Source organism: Dipodomys merriami, unplaced genomic scaffold, assembly GCF_024711535.1.
Source record: "Dipodomys merriami isolate MVZ:Mamm:240054 unplaced genomic scaffold, mDipMer1.0.p SCAF_2, whole genome shotgun sequence".
Taxonomy (NCBI): Eukaryota; Metazoa; Chordata; class Mammalia; order Rodentia; family Heteromyidae; genus Dipodomys; species Dipodomys merriami.
In genome coordinates this window covers 52,713,419-52,730,532 of record NW_027203381.1, presented here as the reverse complement: position 1 = coordinate 52,730,532, position 17,114 = coordinate 52,713,419, and the positions used below count along the sequence as shown (strand labels likewise).

The window sequence follows — 17,114 nt, the reverse complement described above, 5'->3', positions numbered from 1 at the left end:
CATCAGTAGCCTGGAATAGCATCTCACAGCTGGCGGGGGAGGGGGTGGTGGTAAGGAAGGCTACATACTGATGTGTTCACCCCTGTATAACCAAGTATCCATTATCTACTCTGTTAGGCAAGCAGTAGTGAGTATTCTTTTTTTTTTTTTTAAGTGATTGTTTATGAGACAAGGCCATGACTGTCACTGCTGTTCTCCAGATGTCAGCTTTTCAAGAAAAAAATAAAATTATTTTAAGTTATGGGTGTTTATTATTTTTTCTGTGAGTAGTTCAGTTGACTATTTAAAGATCAAGGACAGCTGGGCACTGATGGTTCACACTTACTCAGGATGCTGAGATCTGAGGATCACTGTTAGAAGTCAATCTGGAAGTAAAAACCATAAGATTCTTATCTCCAGTTAGCCACCCAAAGGAAAAAAACAAAAAACAAAACCTGAACTGGAGCTGTGGCTCAAGTGGTAGAGTGCCAGCCTTGAGCTAAGGGACAGCATTTACTACCTACCAAGTTCAACCCCAGGACTGGCCAAGGATAATATTTATATGTGTGAGTGTGTATATAGTTGTCCTCTTCATCTTTAATTTTACTCTCTATGGGTTTAGTTACTCAAGGTCAACTGCTATCCAAAAATATTAAATGGGGAATTCTGGAAGCAAACAAGTCATAATGCAATATTATAGTTACTCTATTTTGTTACTATTGTTCATTTTTACTGTACCTGACTTATAAATTTAACTTTTTCATAGGCATGTATACAAAGATAAAAGATAGTGTAGATAGGGCTGGGTTTCAGGAATCTACTGAGGAGCTACAGATGAGCTCCCTTCAAATGAGGGGCTTGGTTATATGTAATAGAAATGTATTGTTAATTTTTTTAGAAAGCCTCTAAGATATTCATAAAAAATAAATACAGTGGCTTTGTGACATTTTACTGCATTCAGGCACATTGAATTCCTTTTTTCCTGTGACAGTCCTGGGCACTATCCCTGAGTTTTTTGTTCTCAAGGCTAATGATCTATCACTTGAGCCACAGTGCCACTTCCAGCTTTTTGATGGTTAATCAAAGATAAGATCTCACAGATTTTCCTGCTTGAACTCTCTTTAAATGGTAATACTCAGATATCAAACTCCTGAGTAGCTAGGATTATAGGCAAAAGCCACCAGAGCCTGATGAACTATTTTGTTTTTCCTTGGAGAGATGACTCAGTGCTCATGACTGTTAGCTGAGTGAGCCAATCCTGATGCCTTCTACAAATCTTGACTGCCTCTCACTAGGATGATACCCACTGTGGCCTCCCTCCTGGAAGGCGACTGGGGAAGGGCCAAAGAGGAAGACAGGATTCCAAACAGGTGCATTTCCTTTCTGACATAGGAATGCACATTGTGCATCCCCCTATCCTTGGAGACTCAAAGCTATGATTTTTTATTTATTTATTTTTTTTAATTAAAAAATTTTTTTTGGGTCCGGTCGTGGGGCCTGGGCGCTGTCCCTCAGCTCTTCAGCTCAAGGCTAGCGCTCTACCACTTGAGCCACAGCGCCACTTCCGGCTTTTTGCTTATGTGGTGCTGAGGAATCGAACCCAGGTCCTCGAGCATGCAAGGCAAGTGCTCTACCACTGAGCCACCTTCCCAGCCCAAGGCTATGATTTTTTAAGTAATGTTGCTTGTAAAAGAGAATTACAAGTGCAGCTTTCTTAATTTCATCTTTTTTTTTTGTTATACACACACAGAGGGATTACAGTTATATGTCAGGTAATGAGTCCATTTCTTTTTGGACAATGTCCCCCCTTCCCTCACACTTTCCTAATTTTTTCTTCCCACCCCCGCCCACAAGTTGTATAGTTTATTTTCAATAAACTTCATCATATTTTAATTGTGAAATATTTTAAAACATTTTTGTAGCAGTACTAGGGTTTGAACTCTAGGCTTTTTACTTGCTAGGCAAGTATTTCATCACTAAGCCATGCCTCCATGGGGGGTGGGGGTCCAGTCGTCGGGCCTGAACTCTGGGCCTGGGTGCTGTCCCTCAGCTCTTCACCTCAAGCCTAGCATTCGACCACTTGAGCCACAGCGCCACTTCTGGCTTTTTTTCTTTTTGCTTATGTGGTGCTGAGGAATCGAACCCAGGGCCTCATGCATGCAAGGCAGGCGCTCTACCACTGAGCCACCTTCCCAGCCCTCTCATGCTTTTTTGTGTTGTTTGTTTGATTTTGGACAAGGCCAGTCTGGACCTCAGTCAGCTTTCTGTCATAGCTGTGATGAAGGCATGTGCCATTGCCCATCAGCTTTCCCTTTGAGATGGGCAGCTCATAAACCTTTTTTGTCCAGTTTGGCCTGGAACTATGATCCTCCTGATCTTGGCCATCTACGTAGTTAGTTTCCCAAGCATAAGCCACCAGTGCCCAGCTCAGAAAAGGAATATTATATAGGCTAACTACAGCTTAGCTAAGATTAACTACATTTCTCCTAGGGCATTTTTTGTTTGTGTTTTCTCTTTTCGTTTCTGTCTAGGCCAGCCTGTACTGTGATTCCCCCTCTTTATGAGAATGCAGTTAGATCTGTGAAGGCTTGTATCACCATGCTCAGCCTTTTCTGTTATTTCTGTTAAAGTAATTCCATATTTTTCTTCATTAAGTTATGTTTGTTGTTGTTGTTGATATTGGTTGTGGGGCTTGAACTCCGGGCCTGAATGCTGCCCCTGAGCTTTTCAGCTCAAGGCAAACACTCTACCACTTGAGCCATAGCACCACTTCTGGTTTTCTGGTGGTTTACTGGAGATAAGAGTCTCATGGACTTTTCTGCCCGGGCTGGCTTTGAACTGTGGTCCTCAGATCTCAGCCTCCTGAGTAGCTAGGATTATAGGCATGAGCCACCGGCACCTGGCTTAGATGGGGTTTGTATTTCTAGTTGGTTGAAGTATTATAAGACAACCATTTTAGTGATTTGTTTTAACTTTTCATTTAGGATTCGTTTCATACCTTGAAGAAATGGGTTAAAGAGCTGAAAGAACATGGTCCAGAAAACATTGTAATGGCTATTGCTGGTAACAAATGTGACCTCTCAGATATTAGGTAAGATTCATTTACAGTTTTGTGTGTGTACTTTGTATCCTCCATTCCTGATTGCCTATGAACCTGTGCTATTATTTGTGCTGTCAGAGTAGTAAGTTGAGGACTCATCACTTGTGGTCAGTATGGTATTATTCAACTGGAGTGGGTTTAAGGGAAAACAATGCAAATCTGATGATAAATATTTAAAACCAAATTTTCCATTCTTTAACACACACAGGTACATCCCCAACATTAGATGTCTTTGGCTATATTGTTTGTTACTCTTATTGTTGCCTTTCTCATTATTCTTCTGATCATTACTATCAACATTGTTTTAGTAATTTTCATACAGAAAATTATCATTATAATTCTAGATATTTTCCCATAGCACTCATGTTTGTTTTAGTTTTGTATTAACATAAGGATATAGTCTAATCTTATATAATTAACTATTTTGTTCTAAGACATAGATAGGAGCACTTTTAAGCACTGACATCTAGTGACAATGGGTCATGGAAATCTTTTACCTGGTGTCTGTCTCGGTTATTTCAGAATACCTGAGTCTGGGTATAATATTTTTTTTTAAAAAAAGATTTATTTGGCTTTGTCCAGTGTTTCAAGAGCCAACAGTAGCCAGGACCCACTGGCTGTGTCAGAACATGGTGGAGAAACAAAGGAAATAAATGTGCAGAGTGATCACTTTGGCGTGATAGGAGGTCAAAGAGATTCAGGAACCAGTTTTTCACTTTTTATAGAAACCCACTTTTTCATGGACTAACTGGAATCCTATGAGAACTACATTAGTTCCTTGCAACAATGGTACCCACCATAACCTAATCACTATCCATCAGCCTTCATTTCTTTTTTTCTTTTCTTTTTTTATTTTGGGGAGGGGGTCCGGTTGTGGGGCCTGAACTGTGGGCCTGGGCGCTGTCCCTCGAGCTCTTCAGCTCAAGGCTGAAGAGCTCAAGGCTCAGCGCCACTTCTGGCCTTTTTCTTTTTGCTTATGTGGTGCTGAGGAATGGAACCCAAGGCCTCAGGCATGCAAGGCAAGCGCTCTACCACTGAGCCACCTTCCTAGCCCCAGCCTTCATTTCTTTTGTTTGTTTGGGGTTTTTTTGGGTCCAGTCGTGGGCCCTAACTCTGGGCCTGTGCGCTGTCCCTCAGCTCTTCAGCTCAAGGCTAGCACTCAACCACTTGAGCCACAGCACCACTTCCAGCTTTTTTTTTTCTGCTTATGTGGTGCTGAGGAATCGAACCCAGGGCCTTGAGCATGCAAGGCAAGTGCTCAACCACTCAGCCACCTTCCCAGCCCCCCCAGCCTTTATTTCTTAGAGGTTCCCCAACTCAGCATCTTCACACTGAGCACCAAATTTCCAGCACATGATCTGTGGGGACTCACGCACACCTTATCTAAATCATACCACATAGAGAGTGAATTAGAGTTTTGAAAACAGCTTTCTTTAGCCTGTTAAGCTAGCTGCTTTATTAAAACAATGCTATTTCAAAGGGATTTATAGTAGTCTTCCTTTATCTATGCAGTACATTTCAATATCCTAGTGGATATTGAAACCCAGGCATCTCTGTGGATGCTTGAAACCACAAATAGTACTGAACCTAATATATACTGGGTTTTATCATATATAAAGTTTAATTTATATTTTAGGCACAACAAAAGATTAATAACAACAACTAATAATAAAGTAGAAAAATTATAATCATACTTGAGAGTTATTCAAAGTTTATGAATTGTTTCTGGAATTTTCTTTATTTGTTCTTTCTCTCTTTCTCTCTCCCCCTCTTTCTTTCCTTCCTTCCTTCCTTCCTTCCTTCCTTCCTTCCTTCCTTCCTTTCTTTCTTTCTTTCTTTCTTTCTTTCTTTCTTTCTTTCTTTCTTTCTTTCTTTCTTTCTTTCTTTCTTTCTTTCTTTCTTTCTCTTTCTTTCTTTCTTTCTTTCTTGTCTGTTGTGGGGGCCTGAACTCTGGGCCTGGGTGCTGTCCCTCAGCTCTTCATACCAAGGCTAGTGCGCTACCACTTGAGCCATAGCAGCACTTCCTCTTTTTCCGCTGATGTGGTGCTGAAGAATTAAATCCAAGGTCTCATGCATGCAAGGCAAGCACTTTACCACTGAGCCACCTTCCCAGCCCTCTTCTTTGTTTTTTGTGCTTGTATTGGGACTTGAACTAAGGACCTTTTTCTATCCTTTAGTTTTTCAATCAAGGCTGACACTCTACAACTTTGAGCCACAGCTCTACTTCTGGATTTTTCATGGTTAATTGTAGATAAGATTCTCATAGGACTTTCTGCCCAGGCTGGCTTCAAACTACAATCCTCAAATCTCAGCCTCCTGAGTAGCCAGGATTATAAGCGTGAGCCCCAAAGACCCAGCTTCTGGAATTTGCCATTTGTTATTTTTGGACCCTGTTGACTCTGACTAACTAAAGCTATAGAAAATGAACCATTAAAGTCTACTGTGGCAAGTTTATGTAGTCTCCGTTCACTTTGCTGATTTAATTATCAATAGTTCCAGTTGTTGATTTTCATGAAGACAATTACTCTGTGCTTCCCATTTTCCTAATCCAAATATAATTAAGCCAGTTAATAATAAGCCAGTTAACTAAGCAATGAAAATGGATCTTTCAAATGTTCTTATGACACTTGACAAATGGCTCTGTTCCTTTGAGATTACAAAAGGTTTATGTTGCATTACATCACAATGGTTTATAATAACAGCTATAAACCACTTAATCACTTGTTTTTTTCTTCTTCTTCTGGGTTTTGGACAAATCTTTAAACTTCCTAGATTTGGTTCGTGTATCTGCCTTCTTCTACTGTAATCCTAAAGCCACTTGCTTGGATAGAGTTCCCTGCCCTGAAAGCCAGAGCGGGGACAGCGAGGCTTTGCTGAGCAAGGCAGTATCATCTAACATCACCTCACTGCGGTAAAGAGAAACTTAGAGTGGAGACAGCCTTGTATGTGGGAATGCAGATGGGTAGAATTAAAGCAGAAAAGGATGTTGAGTTAAATAGTATTAAATAGTACTCTTCATTACTTGGAAACAAAACCTGAAATTAATTTTATTTTAATTTTTTCTCTGCTTTTCCTATTTTGTTTTTTCTTTTTGTTATTATAAAGGTGGTGTACAGAAGGGTTACAGTTACATAACTCAAGTAAAGAATAATTCCTTTTTGGACAATGTTACTCCTTCCCTCACTCTCTCCCAGTTTTTCCCTCCCATCACAAGTTGTATAGTTCATTTTCAACATAATGTCCAGTGAGTACCATTGCTGCATTTGTTTACTTTCTCTGCCTCCCTTATACTCTCAAAGACATATAAATAAAAGGACAAAAAGAAAAGAAAGAAAAAGAAAAAAACTCGTTTCTTTTTCCTGGAGTTAATTTTGATAAATATTATTTTGTATGATCAGATGCACATAAGCACTGTGCCTTTCTGTTCCTCTTCCAAGAGTATCTTCTTTTGGTTTCACTGTATGTGAATGCCTAGAGACCTGTATAATTTATTATGTCCTGGATATTTTAGATCAAGTTTCCATGTATGAGAGAAAATATGAACCATTTGTCTCTCTGAATTTGGTTTACCTTACTTAACACTGTTTGTTCTAGGTCCATCCATTTCACTGCAAATGACATAAGATTATTCTTTCTAATGGCTGTGTAAAATTCCCAATTTTATTTTAACAAGGAAGATTTTGCTAGTTGTCATGGCTCATGCTTGTAATCCTACTCAGGACACTGAGATCTCATGATCTCAATTTGAAGCCAGCTTAAACAGAAAGTCTGTGCGATGCTTTTTTTTTTCTTTTTTCTTTTTTCCTGGTTCTAGGGTTTGAACTCAGGGTCTGGGTGCTGTGCCTGAGCTTTTTACTCAAGGCTAGCACTTTACCACTTCGAGCCACTGTGCCACTTCCAATTTTCTGCTGGTTAATTGGAGATAAAAGTTACTTGGAGATAAAGTTTCCAACCCAGGCTGGCTTCAAACTATAATCCTCAGATGTCAGCCTCCTGAGTAGCTAAGATTACAGGTATGAGCCACTTAGTGGCTGGCATTCTTATCTTTAATTAACCAGCAAAAACTAGGAGGATGGGCTTTATTGAAAGGTAGCCACATGATAAAAAGACAAATAACAGGGAAACCAATAGCATCTGGAGAGATAACGGCTTGGCATTTACTGTTTTAAATCTTAAAATGCTATGGAAGGAGTTCCCAAAGTCCAATAAAGGGGATCTGGCATTTCCCACTATCACTGTGGGAATGGGAAAGTGGGAGCCTTAAAAAGTTACAACTCTTGGGCTGGGGAGGTGGCTCAGTGGTATAGCACTTGCCTTGCATGCATGAGGCCCTGGGTTCGATTCCTCAGCACCACATAAGCAAAAAGAAAAAAGCCGGAAGTGGCGCTGTGGCTCAAGTGGTGGAGCGCTAGCCTTGAGCTGAAGGGATGAGGAACAGCGCCCAGGCCCAGAGTTCAGGCCCCCGACCGGATTCCCCCCCCCCCCTCCAAAAAAAAAGAAAAGTTACAACTCTTAGATGAATGGAGCATCTACTCAAAACATGCCTGCAATGTGCTGCTTTGCCTTTGAACATACCACTTCCCGGGTGGAAGTCACCCATACATACTGGAACCATGTTCCCCTTTGCAGGCATTCTAAACTACACACAGCTTATTCTTATGTATGTGGTTTGCAAGATGCTCTGACAACCATAACCCATCCATCTCCCTTTCAACTAAAATTCATTCTCAATTTCTTCATCTCCATGGGTAATAATTCAAGGCCCTCTACTAGCTGCCACTAATGGTGACTTCAGGGCCACTGCCTCAGGAGTTCAGGCTCTGGGCATTTTCCTTTTTTCTAGTTGAGACTCAGTGAGGTCTGAATGTAGCTTTACAAAATCTCACAATTGTGTGTGAAGTGTACAACATGTATCTTCTGTTACACATAAAAGTAATCTAGATTAGAGTTAGTTTTTAATTAGGCAACAAAAAAATGACTCTTCAAACCTCTGAATTCATTAGTGAGAAAGCCTAGAATGATGTTTAGTTTTAGACTGCTAAGCAGTCAGCCACACTTTCAGCCTATTTTTTGCAAGACAGGGTCTTGCCCTTTGCTTAGGCCTACACCTGAACTGTAATCCTATTTCCAACAATAGCATGCTGTTTTACAAAGCACACTATACTGTAAGGCACCTTAAAATCTGAATTAAGAGTAACCCTGAGGTAGATTGGTTTTAGCACTAATGGAACCTCAGATTCCAGACAGAGCTATACAGACTACAATCAAGAACGAGGGGAAGTGTGGGCACATGTGGCTCATACCTGTAAACCCAGCTATTCAAGAGGCTGAGATGTGAATGTCATGGCTCACAGCTAGCTTGGGCAGAAGAGTCTTGTGAGACTCTGCTCTCAAATTAACCAATAGTAAGCCAAAGTGAAGGTATGGCTCAAGCCTCAGAGCATCAGCCTTGGCAAAAAAGCCAGGCAAGGGGCTGGGAAGGTGGCTCAGTGGTAGAGTGCTTGCCTCTCAAGCATGAGGCCCTAGGTTCGATTCCTCAGCACCACATAAACAGAAAAAGCTGGAAGTGGTGCTGTGGCTCAAGTGGTAGAGTGCTAGCCTTGAGCAACAGAAGCTTAGAGACAGTGCCTAGGCCCTTAGTTCAAGCCCCAGGACTGGCAAAAAAAAAAAAAAGCCAAGCAAGAATGTAAAACCCCAAGTTAAAGCCCCAGTACCAGCCCAACAAAAGTGATGAAAACGGATAGTTTTCTTCTCTCTGAATTTAGGTGCACAGCATTTAGCCTTTCTCTATTGAGTGTGTTTTTAGTTACATTATTACATTGAAGCTGAGCATATCTATGTCAGATTTTTAGGAAAGTAAATATTTACAATAATAAAGAGTTCTCTAAATAGTACTTTTATAGCATCCCATGAGTCTTAGTATGTTCTGCTTTTAATGATCTCAAAGTCCTAATTTATTTCCTGACTCATTATTTAGTTGTATATTGTTTAATTTTCTCACATTTGTGGATTGCCCAAATTTCTGTCAATGATTTCTTATTTAATAACATTGTAATGTGAAATATGCTTGGTGTAATTTTAATGATTTTAATTCTTTTGAGGTTTGTTTTGTGACTTAGTACGTGGTCTGTTCTGAGGAGTGTTCCCCATGAGCCTGAGGTCTGCAAATGTTTTCTATGCACATGTGGTGTTGGGGACCAGTGAATTTCTCATACCTGTGTACACTTGCTCTTCTCCCTATGAGTGAGAGGTAGGGGAGAGAAGTCTGCAGACAGTTTCATTCCTACTTTTTTTAATATTCTTTTATGACCATTAATAGTAGCGTTCCATTTATGATAGTAGTATAAAATTGCTTTGAAGGTGTATGTGTGTGTTGGTCCTAAGATTTGGGCCTGAGCACTAATACTGAGCCCCTTTTTGCTCAAGGTTAGTGCTCTACCACTTGAGCCACAGCTCCATTTCTGATGTTTTGGTAGTTTATTAGAAATAAGAATCCCATAGACTTTTCCTGCCTGGGCTGGCTTTGAATTACAACCCTCCAATTTCAGCCTCTTGAGTAGCTAGGATTATAGGTGTGCCCAACTTACACATTTATTCATGAAAAGTTACTTTATGTTCAAGACATTATTGTCTATATAGGAAGAAAATAATAACCAGGTACTGATGACTCCTGCCTGTAATCTAGCTACTCAGGACACAGATATAGAGATTAAGGTTCAAAGCCAGTTAGGCAGGAAAGTGTATAGGTTCTTATCTCCAATACCATCAAGAAGCTGGATGTAGAGGTATGGCTAAAATGGTAGAGCACAGGCCTTCAATAAGAAAGTAAAGGGACAGAGCCCAGGTACTGAGTTCAATTTCCAGTACTGGCATGAGTGTATGTGTGTGTGTGCACACAGGCACGCACATATGCATGCACACGTGCGCGCGTGCACACACACACAAACACACAGCTCTAAGTTGATGGGGATAAAAAGAGATTAACAGACATTTCACACAAGAGAATATGAAGATGGAGAGATGAATATGAAAAGATGTTCAGCATCATTGTGGACTTGTCAGAATGGCTGGAAAAAGACAGCAGCCACCCTAATGTTAGTGAGGATATATAAAGGTAGGGTGGTTCATGCTTGTTATATGAATAGCTGTACTCACTAGCAAAGCCAGTCCAGAAAGAAAGCTGTTGGACAGTTTCTTACAAAACTAAGAATGAGAACATTTACCACATGGTGAAGCAATTAGCACTCTAGAACATTTACCCAGAAAAATGAAATGTTATGCTTACACAAAACCTGCACATAAATATTCATAGACACTTGGTTTGTAACAGCCCCAAACTAGAGTCAGTCCAGATGTCCTTCAACAAGTGAGTGGTTAAATAAACTATGGTACATCCACACAGCAATAAAAGGAAACAAATGCTGTTACATGCAACTTGAATGTTGCTGTAGGGGAATTATGCCCAGTGAATCAAGCTCAATTAGACAGCTGTCCATTGTTATAACAAATACACAAATTAACCTATATAAAGAGGTTTATTTTGGCCCCTAATTTTAGAGGTATCAATTCTTGATGGGTTGGCCCATTTTCTTTGAGCCTGTGATGATACATTATGGTAGGAGCAAAGCACCCATTCACCTCATGGCCAGAAATGAAAGAGGAGGAAGTTCCCCACCTTCTTCAGAGATTCTGGCACAATGACTGATAGTCTTTCACTAGGACCATCTTAAAGTTGCTAACACCTCCAGTTGCACCAAACTGAAGCCCAGGCCTTTAACATGGGGACTTTGTTTTGAATGGTATTCTAAAGCCAAAATATGGCAGAAACTAATTCAAAGTTGTTATGTATGATGTATGATTCCACTTACATAGCATTTTTTAAAAACCATTTTTTGAGAGAGAAGGTAGATTAGTGAGTGTTTGCTGGGGTTTATGGTTGGGATGATAGTATAGGGGAAGGGAAGTTGACGTAGTTATAAATGGTTAACAAAAAATACCTTTATTTGAACTTGTCCATAGACTTACACAATTGATAAGAATGTATCGACTTCACACACACACATACACATACACACATACACACACACACACACACACACACACACACACACACACACAAAGAAGTAAATACTAGTCAACCTAGAAAAATCTAAACAAGACAGGACATATCAATTTAAAATCCTGTTTATGATGATATTATAGTTTTGAAAAATTAAGCAAACAAGAAATTTGTTGATATTATTTGTTATATTTACATGTGAATCTACAATTTTTTTAATTTATTTTTTTGTCAGTCATGAGGGCTTGAACTCTGGGCCTGGGTGCTATCCCTGAGCTGTTTTGCTCAGGGCGAGTGTTCTACCACTTTGAGCCACACAGTACCACTTCCATGAATCTATAAGTATCCCAACAGAATTTCAACAAAGAAAATGTTGATTTAGATAAAAGGTAATATATTAGAATAGTGGTAAATGTGTATATGTACATTATATATGATCGTATAGCTAAAAAATGGCAACATGATTGGATTAAATTGGATAAATGATTAACTTAACCATGATAAATACACCCAGTGCATAAAAGAAACACAAAACCTGGCACCAGAGACTCAAGCCTATAATCCTAGCTACTCAGGAGGCTGACACCTAAGGATCACAGTTCAAAGCCAGCTCTGGAAGGAAAGCCTGTGAGATTCTTATTTACAATAAACCACTCAAGTTCCCTCCCCACCCCTGCCCAATCGTGAGCTTGAACTCTGGGCCTAGGCACTGTCCTTGAGCTCTTCAGCTCCAGGCAAGTGCTCTACCACTTGAGCCACAGTGCCACTTCCAGTTTTCTGATGTTTTTTTGGAGATAAGAGTCTCACAGACTTTCTTGCCCTGGCTGGCTTGGAATTTTGACCCTCAGATCTCAGCCTCCTGAGTAATTAGGATTACAGGTCTGAGCCACCAGCACCTGGCTTTAAACCACTCTGAAAAAAACAGAAGTGGTGCTATGGCTGAAGTGGTGGTAGAGTGCTAAGCTTGAGAAAAAGAATCTCAGGGACAGAGACCAGGCCCTGAGTTCAAGCCCCAGGACTAGCACAAAAGGAAAACAAAGAAAAGAAAAGAAACAAAAGATAATTTTATTAAAAACTCCCCTTCTTTAAACTAGGGGATGATATTTCATGCTCATAATCCTAGCTACTCAGGAGACTGAGATCTAAGGACCATGGTTCTAAGCCAGGAGACACAGTAAAGTCCATGAGATTCTTATCTCCAATTAAACACCAAAAATTCAGAAGTCACGATGTGGCTCAAATGATAGAGCACTAGCCTTTAGTGGAAAAACTAAGGAACAGCTCTAGTACCAGCCCCACACATGCACACATATACAAAATCTCCTATTTAGAGAAAGATGATTATAGTTCAGTAATAGAACACTTGCCAAAATTATGTGCAAGATCCTAGATTTTATTTTCACTACCACCCAAACAAAACTTAAAACAATACCCACTTAAACCCAACAACAATGAAATTACTACCATTTAAGAAAGAGGAAAGGAGAAGGCTGCTCTGTAGTTCTCTGCCCAGAGTATATGTGCACTAGTCTGATCAGTGGTAGCACTGTGATCCTTGTGGGCTCCTGCTTGCTGATGCCAGTTGGGCCACCTGCTTTCCATGCAGGAGAATTTAGTTCTTGGTCAGCCAGTCTGGCTGCTCTGAATTCTGCCTGCTATCAGAAATTTTCTGGGGAGTTGGCCAAATCTCTAAGCCTTCAACCTCATTCAGCACTTGACCTTCTTACTCTGATTACAACGTTCTTTGCTGTCCTGTAATTCCCAGGAAACTGTATTTCTCATGAGATGGGAGGGTGGAGGGGGTACATTCAGGATAACAGTATGTAGATGTGCCTGCATGTGTGTGAACATGTGGTGTATGTTCCTCTGTGTGTGTGTGTGTGTGTGTGTGTGTGTGTGTGTGTGTGTGTGTGTGTGTGTGTGTGTGTGAAGCTGATACCATCTTACCTACTTTGGCCATGTAAGCTAGTTGGGGTATTTTGAGAGTAGACTGGAATGGAAGTGGAATTCAGTCTCCAAATTTGGCCCAACCCATGTGAAACATTTAAGTACAAAGTGCTTGGCAGAGGAAGTCCTGTTCTGCCATCAGTGTGCTTTTTGTCCATCACTGCCCAGAAGATAGTACAAATTAAGTAGCCCCCTATCTGAAATGCTTATGACCAATACTGTTTGGGTTTCAGATCTCAGCATTATTTTTATAAACATAAAAAGATGCCACCCAATCGAGGTTGTGGTCGTGGTAGAGGCTGGGGTCATGGCCATGGGCCTCCTGGAGGCAAGGCCAAAGACAATCAATGGATCCCCGTCACCAAACTGGGCCACCTACTTAAGGACATGAAGATTAAGTCTTTGGAGATCTATCTTTCCTCCTTGCCCATCAAGGAGTCTGAGATCAAGGATGAGGTGTTGAAGATTATGCCCATGCAGAAGCAGACTCTAGCTGGCCAGAGCACCAATGGCCAAGTCCGTCTGGTTGTTAAGTGCTCCAAGGAGGTTGCCACTGCCATCTGGGGTGCCATCATCTTGGCCAAGCTCTCCATCATCCCTGTGCGGGAAGGTTACTGGGGGAACAAGATTGGCAAGCCTCACACTGTCCTGTGCAAGGTGATAGGCCGCTGCGGTTCTGTGCTGGTGTACCTCGTCCCCGTCTCCAGAGGCACCGGGATGTGTCAGCTCCTATCCCCAAGAAGCTGCTGCTGATGGCTGGCATCAATGATGCCAGGGGCTGTACTGCTACCTTGGGGAACTTTGCCAAGGCCACCTTTGATGCCATCGTTAAGACCTACAGTTACCTGACCCTTGACCTCTGGAAAAAGACCACAATCACCAAATCTCCTTATCAGGAATTCAGTGACCATCTTGTGAAAACCCACACCAGAGCCTCCATGCAGAGGACCCAGGCTCCAGCTGTAGCTACAACATAGGATTTTATATAAAAATAATAAAGTGAATTAAGCCCATTAAAAAGAAAAAAGATGCACCCAAGTCTACAACATGCAATTCATTTATGTTTCACCTACACCTTATAAACATAGCCTAAAGGTTATTTTACACAATACTTTAAATAATTTTGTGCACAAAAATGAAGCATTATTGTGAATTCATGGTGCTATTTTAAAAGTGTCAGACTGGAACATTTTGGACTTTGTATCTTTGGACTAGGGTTGCTCATACTGCCATTCAGGGGTAAATTCAAGACTTCTGGCTTGATTTTTTTGGGGGGGTGAGGGGTTTGATTGTGGGGCTTGGCACTGAGTTCAAGGCTAGCACTCTACCATTTTTGCCACAGAGCTCCACTTCCAGTTTTCTGGTGGTTAATTGAAGATAAAGTCTCACAGACTTTTCTGCCTGGGCTGGCTTTGAACTGCAATCCTCAGATCTCAGCCTCCTTAGTGGCTAGGATTACAAGTGTGAGCCACCAGCACCTGGCTCTGACTTGGATTTTTTTTTTTGGGGGGGGGGGGTCTGGGCATGGGGCCTGAACTCTGGGCCTGGGTGCTGTCCCTCAGCTCTTCAGTTCAAGGCTAGCGTTCTACCACTTGAGCCACAGCATCACTTCCGGCTTTTTTCTTTTTGCTTATGTGGTGCTGAGGAATCGAACCCAGGGTCTCAGGCATGCAAGGCAAGCGCTCTACCACTGAGCCACCTTCCCAGCCCCATGATTTGGATTTTTTTAAGGCTCTAAACCTGAGTGAGAGATTTTCCTGACTTATCTTGGACAATGCTAGACAAAATTCTTTCTCTGTTGAGATGATTATTAAAGCTAGAGTATCCTGTGACTTGAGCGTCTGGAGCATGGAGGCACCGTGGGTGTAGGAAACTGTCTCGGGTGGCATAGAACAGCTTTTGTGACCACCACTTCTCCTCCTTCCTCCTTCCCACCAGTACTCACCTTGGAGTAGCATTGGCCCAGCACTCAGGGGCTGGATGCCTAGCTCCTGATGAGACCTGGCTATTTCCTGCTCCTTACCATCTGCTAACACCTGGGTAAAGATTATAAAGTTGAGGACATTTAAAGGACATGCTAATGTTGAAAGAAAGAAAAATTGGCCAGGCCTGGAGGTACATGCCTGTTATCCCAGCACTCAGAAGGTAGAAGCAGGAAGATCAAGAGTTCAAGACCAGCATAAACTCTATAAGGAGACTCTGTCTCAAGAAAGCAAAAAAGAAGAAAAGAAAGAACCTCAGCTCTGTTGAACATGTATTATCTGGGTTGCCAACTGCTTGTAAAACCTCAGCAGTGCAGAGGCTGGGTAGGAAAACCTCTCCTGATGGCTTGGCCTGTCCAGGCTGTCAGGAGGAGCAGACACACATGCAGAGCAAATGACATGTGGCCCAGGGCTCATTCTAGGCCTTCTCTGGCTGCAGGATAACAAATTGGCCTGGAGTTCACATAGGAAAGAAATCTTCTCAGAAAGTCTGAGGCACCCAACAGTCTGGGCAAGTGGGAAAGTGGGGCAACTCAATCAAGAAGGAAGGAAGGAAGGAAGAAAGGAAGGAAGGAAGGAACGAAGGAAGGAACGAAGGAAGGAAGGAAGGAAAGGAGAGAAGGAGGGAAGGAAGGAAGGAAGGAGGAAGGGAGGGAGGGAGGGAAGAAGGGGATAACCTTATATTGGTGGTTTAAAAAGAAATTTAAAGCATAAGAATCCGTGTGACTCATTAAAAATTTTTATTTCAAGATCCAGTCCCAGTGGTTCTGATTCAGTAGGAAGAGACAGGCAGAGATATAGGTATTTTAAAAAGTGATCTTTAGCTAGACCTAAAATACATACATATTTATGGACATGTGTACATGCACACACACACACACATATACATACACATGATTGTTTTTATAGTTAAATACGGAACGTGAATTAAACTAAGAGACTGTGCAGGAGGAGAAGGGGAAGGGAGAAGGGAGAAAGGAAAAAGAGGGTGAAGAGAAACCAACAAAAGCTGTTGATCAAATTATATAGGACTCTAGGCATTCACACACAGTGAGACCAAAGGGAGGATACTCTTAGGAGAGGAACAGAAAGGTACAAATACCTATGTGTATCTGATCACATAAAATAATATTTATCAGGCTGGGAAGGTGGCTCAGTGGTAGAGTGTTTGCCTTGCCTGAGGCCCTGGGTTCGATTCCTCAGCACAACATAAGCAAAAAGAAAAAAGCCAGCAGTGGCGCTGTGGTTCAAGTGGTAGAGCGCTAGCCTTTAGCTGAAGAGCTGAGGGACAGCGCCCAGGCCCAGAGTTCAGGCCCCACATCCGGACCACCCCACACACAATATATATATTTATCAAAATTACCTTAAAAAGAAAAAAGAAAACCTGTTGATCAGCAGTAAGGAGAGAAATAGACTCTGGTTCTTGGGCCAGGGCTGGCTTGGCAGAGAGGATAAAAGAGGTTGAATACAGCTGAACTACATGATTGCAACCAGAACTCCTGCTGCAGATGCTATTTTTTTTGGCATGGGAGGGAGGCAGGTAGTGAGATAGAGGTGGTAAGATTGATTGGAATATAGTGTAAACACATGTGGAGATGTAACAGTGAAAGAGTCTCCATATAACTAATACAGGCAAATTGATTTGTTAAGTGATCCATTTCCAAATGGTTCAAAAATCATACCTGAAAACATATTGCCTTAAGTGATAGAGAAGAATGAAGAAGGAATACATCCCAACTGATTGTAGGCCACGTCTGCCTGGGCCTCTTGCTCCTTGCAGGCTTTATGGAGCATAGAGAGGCATCTCACTTTTCAGGAAAGTTACTCCATCCCACTCCTATAGAAGCAGCTCCAGCAGCCCTCTGTCCTTCCTCTTATGCATTCCTCACATCAGCTGTCATCAGGAGAAAATGTGAAATTGGATTGGTTTGCTTGCATTTGATAACAGGAGTCTCCTCCTGGAATGTTAACTCTCTTTTTTCCAATCCATACCTATTTGTCTTTGGCTGAGGCAGGGAATTGGGATCATTTGGCTGTGTGGTGGCCA

At 41.6% G+C, this 17,114-nt stretch overlaps 1 protein-coding gene and 1 pseudogene across 1 annotated transcript in view; both read left to right on the top strand.

The window, feature by feature from the left end:
- Window positions 1-17,114, top strand: part of Rab31 (RAB31, member RAS oncogene family) — a 142,090-nt gene that overhangs the window by 87,018 nt on the left and 37,958 nt on the right. The window contains exon 5 of the mRNA XM_070029640.1: window positions 2,964-3,070. Coding sequence (XP_069885741.1) covers window positions 2,964-3,070 — 107 coding nt within the window. The remainder of the gene's footprint in view (window positions 1-2,963; window positions 3,071-17,114) is intronic.
- Window positions 13,350-14,238, top strand: LOC138832623 (small ribosomal subunit protein uS5 pseudogene; annotated as a pseudogene).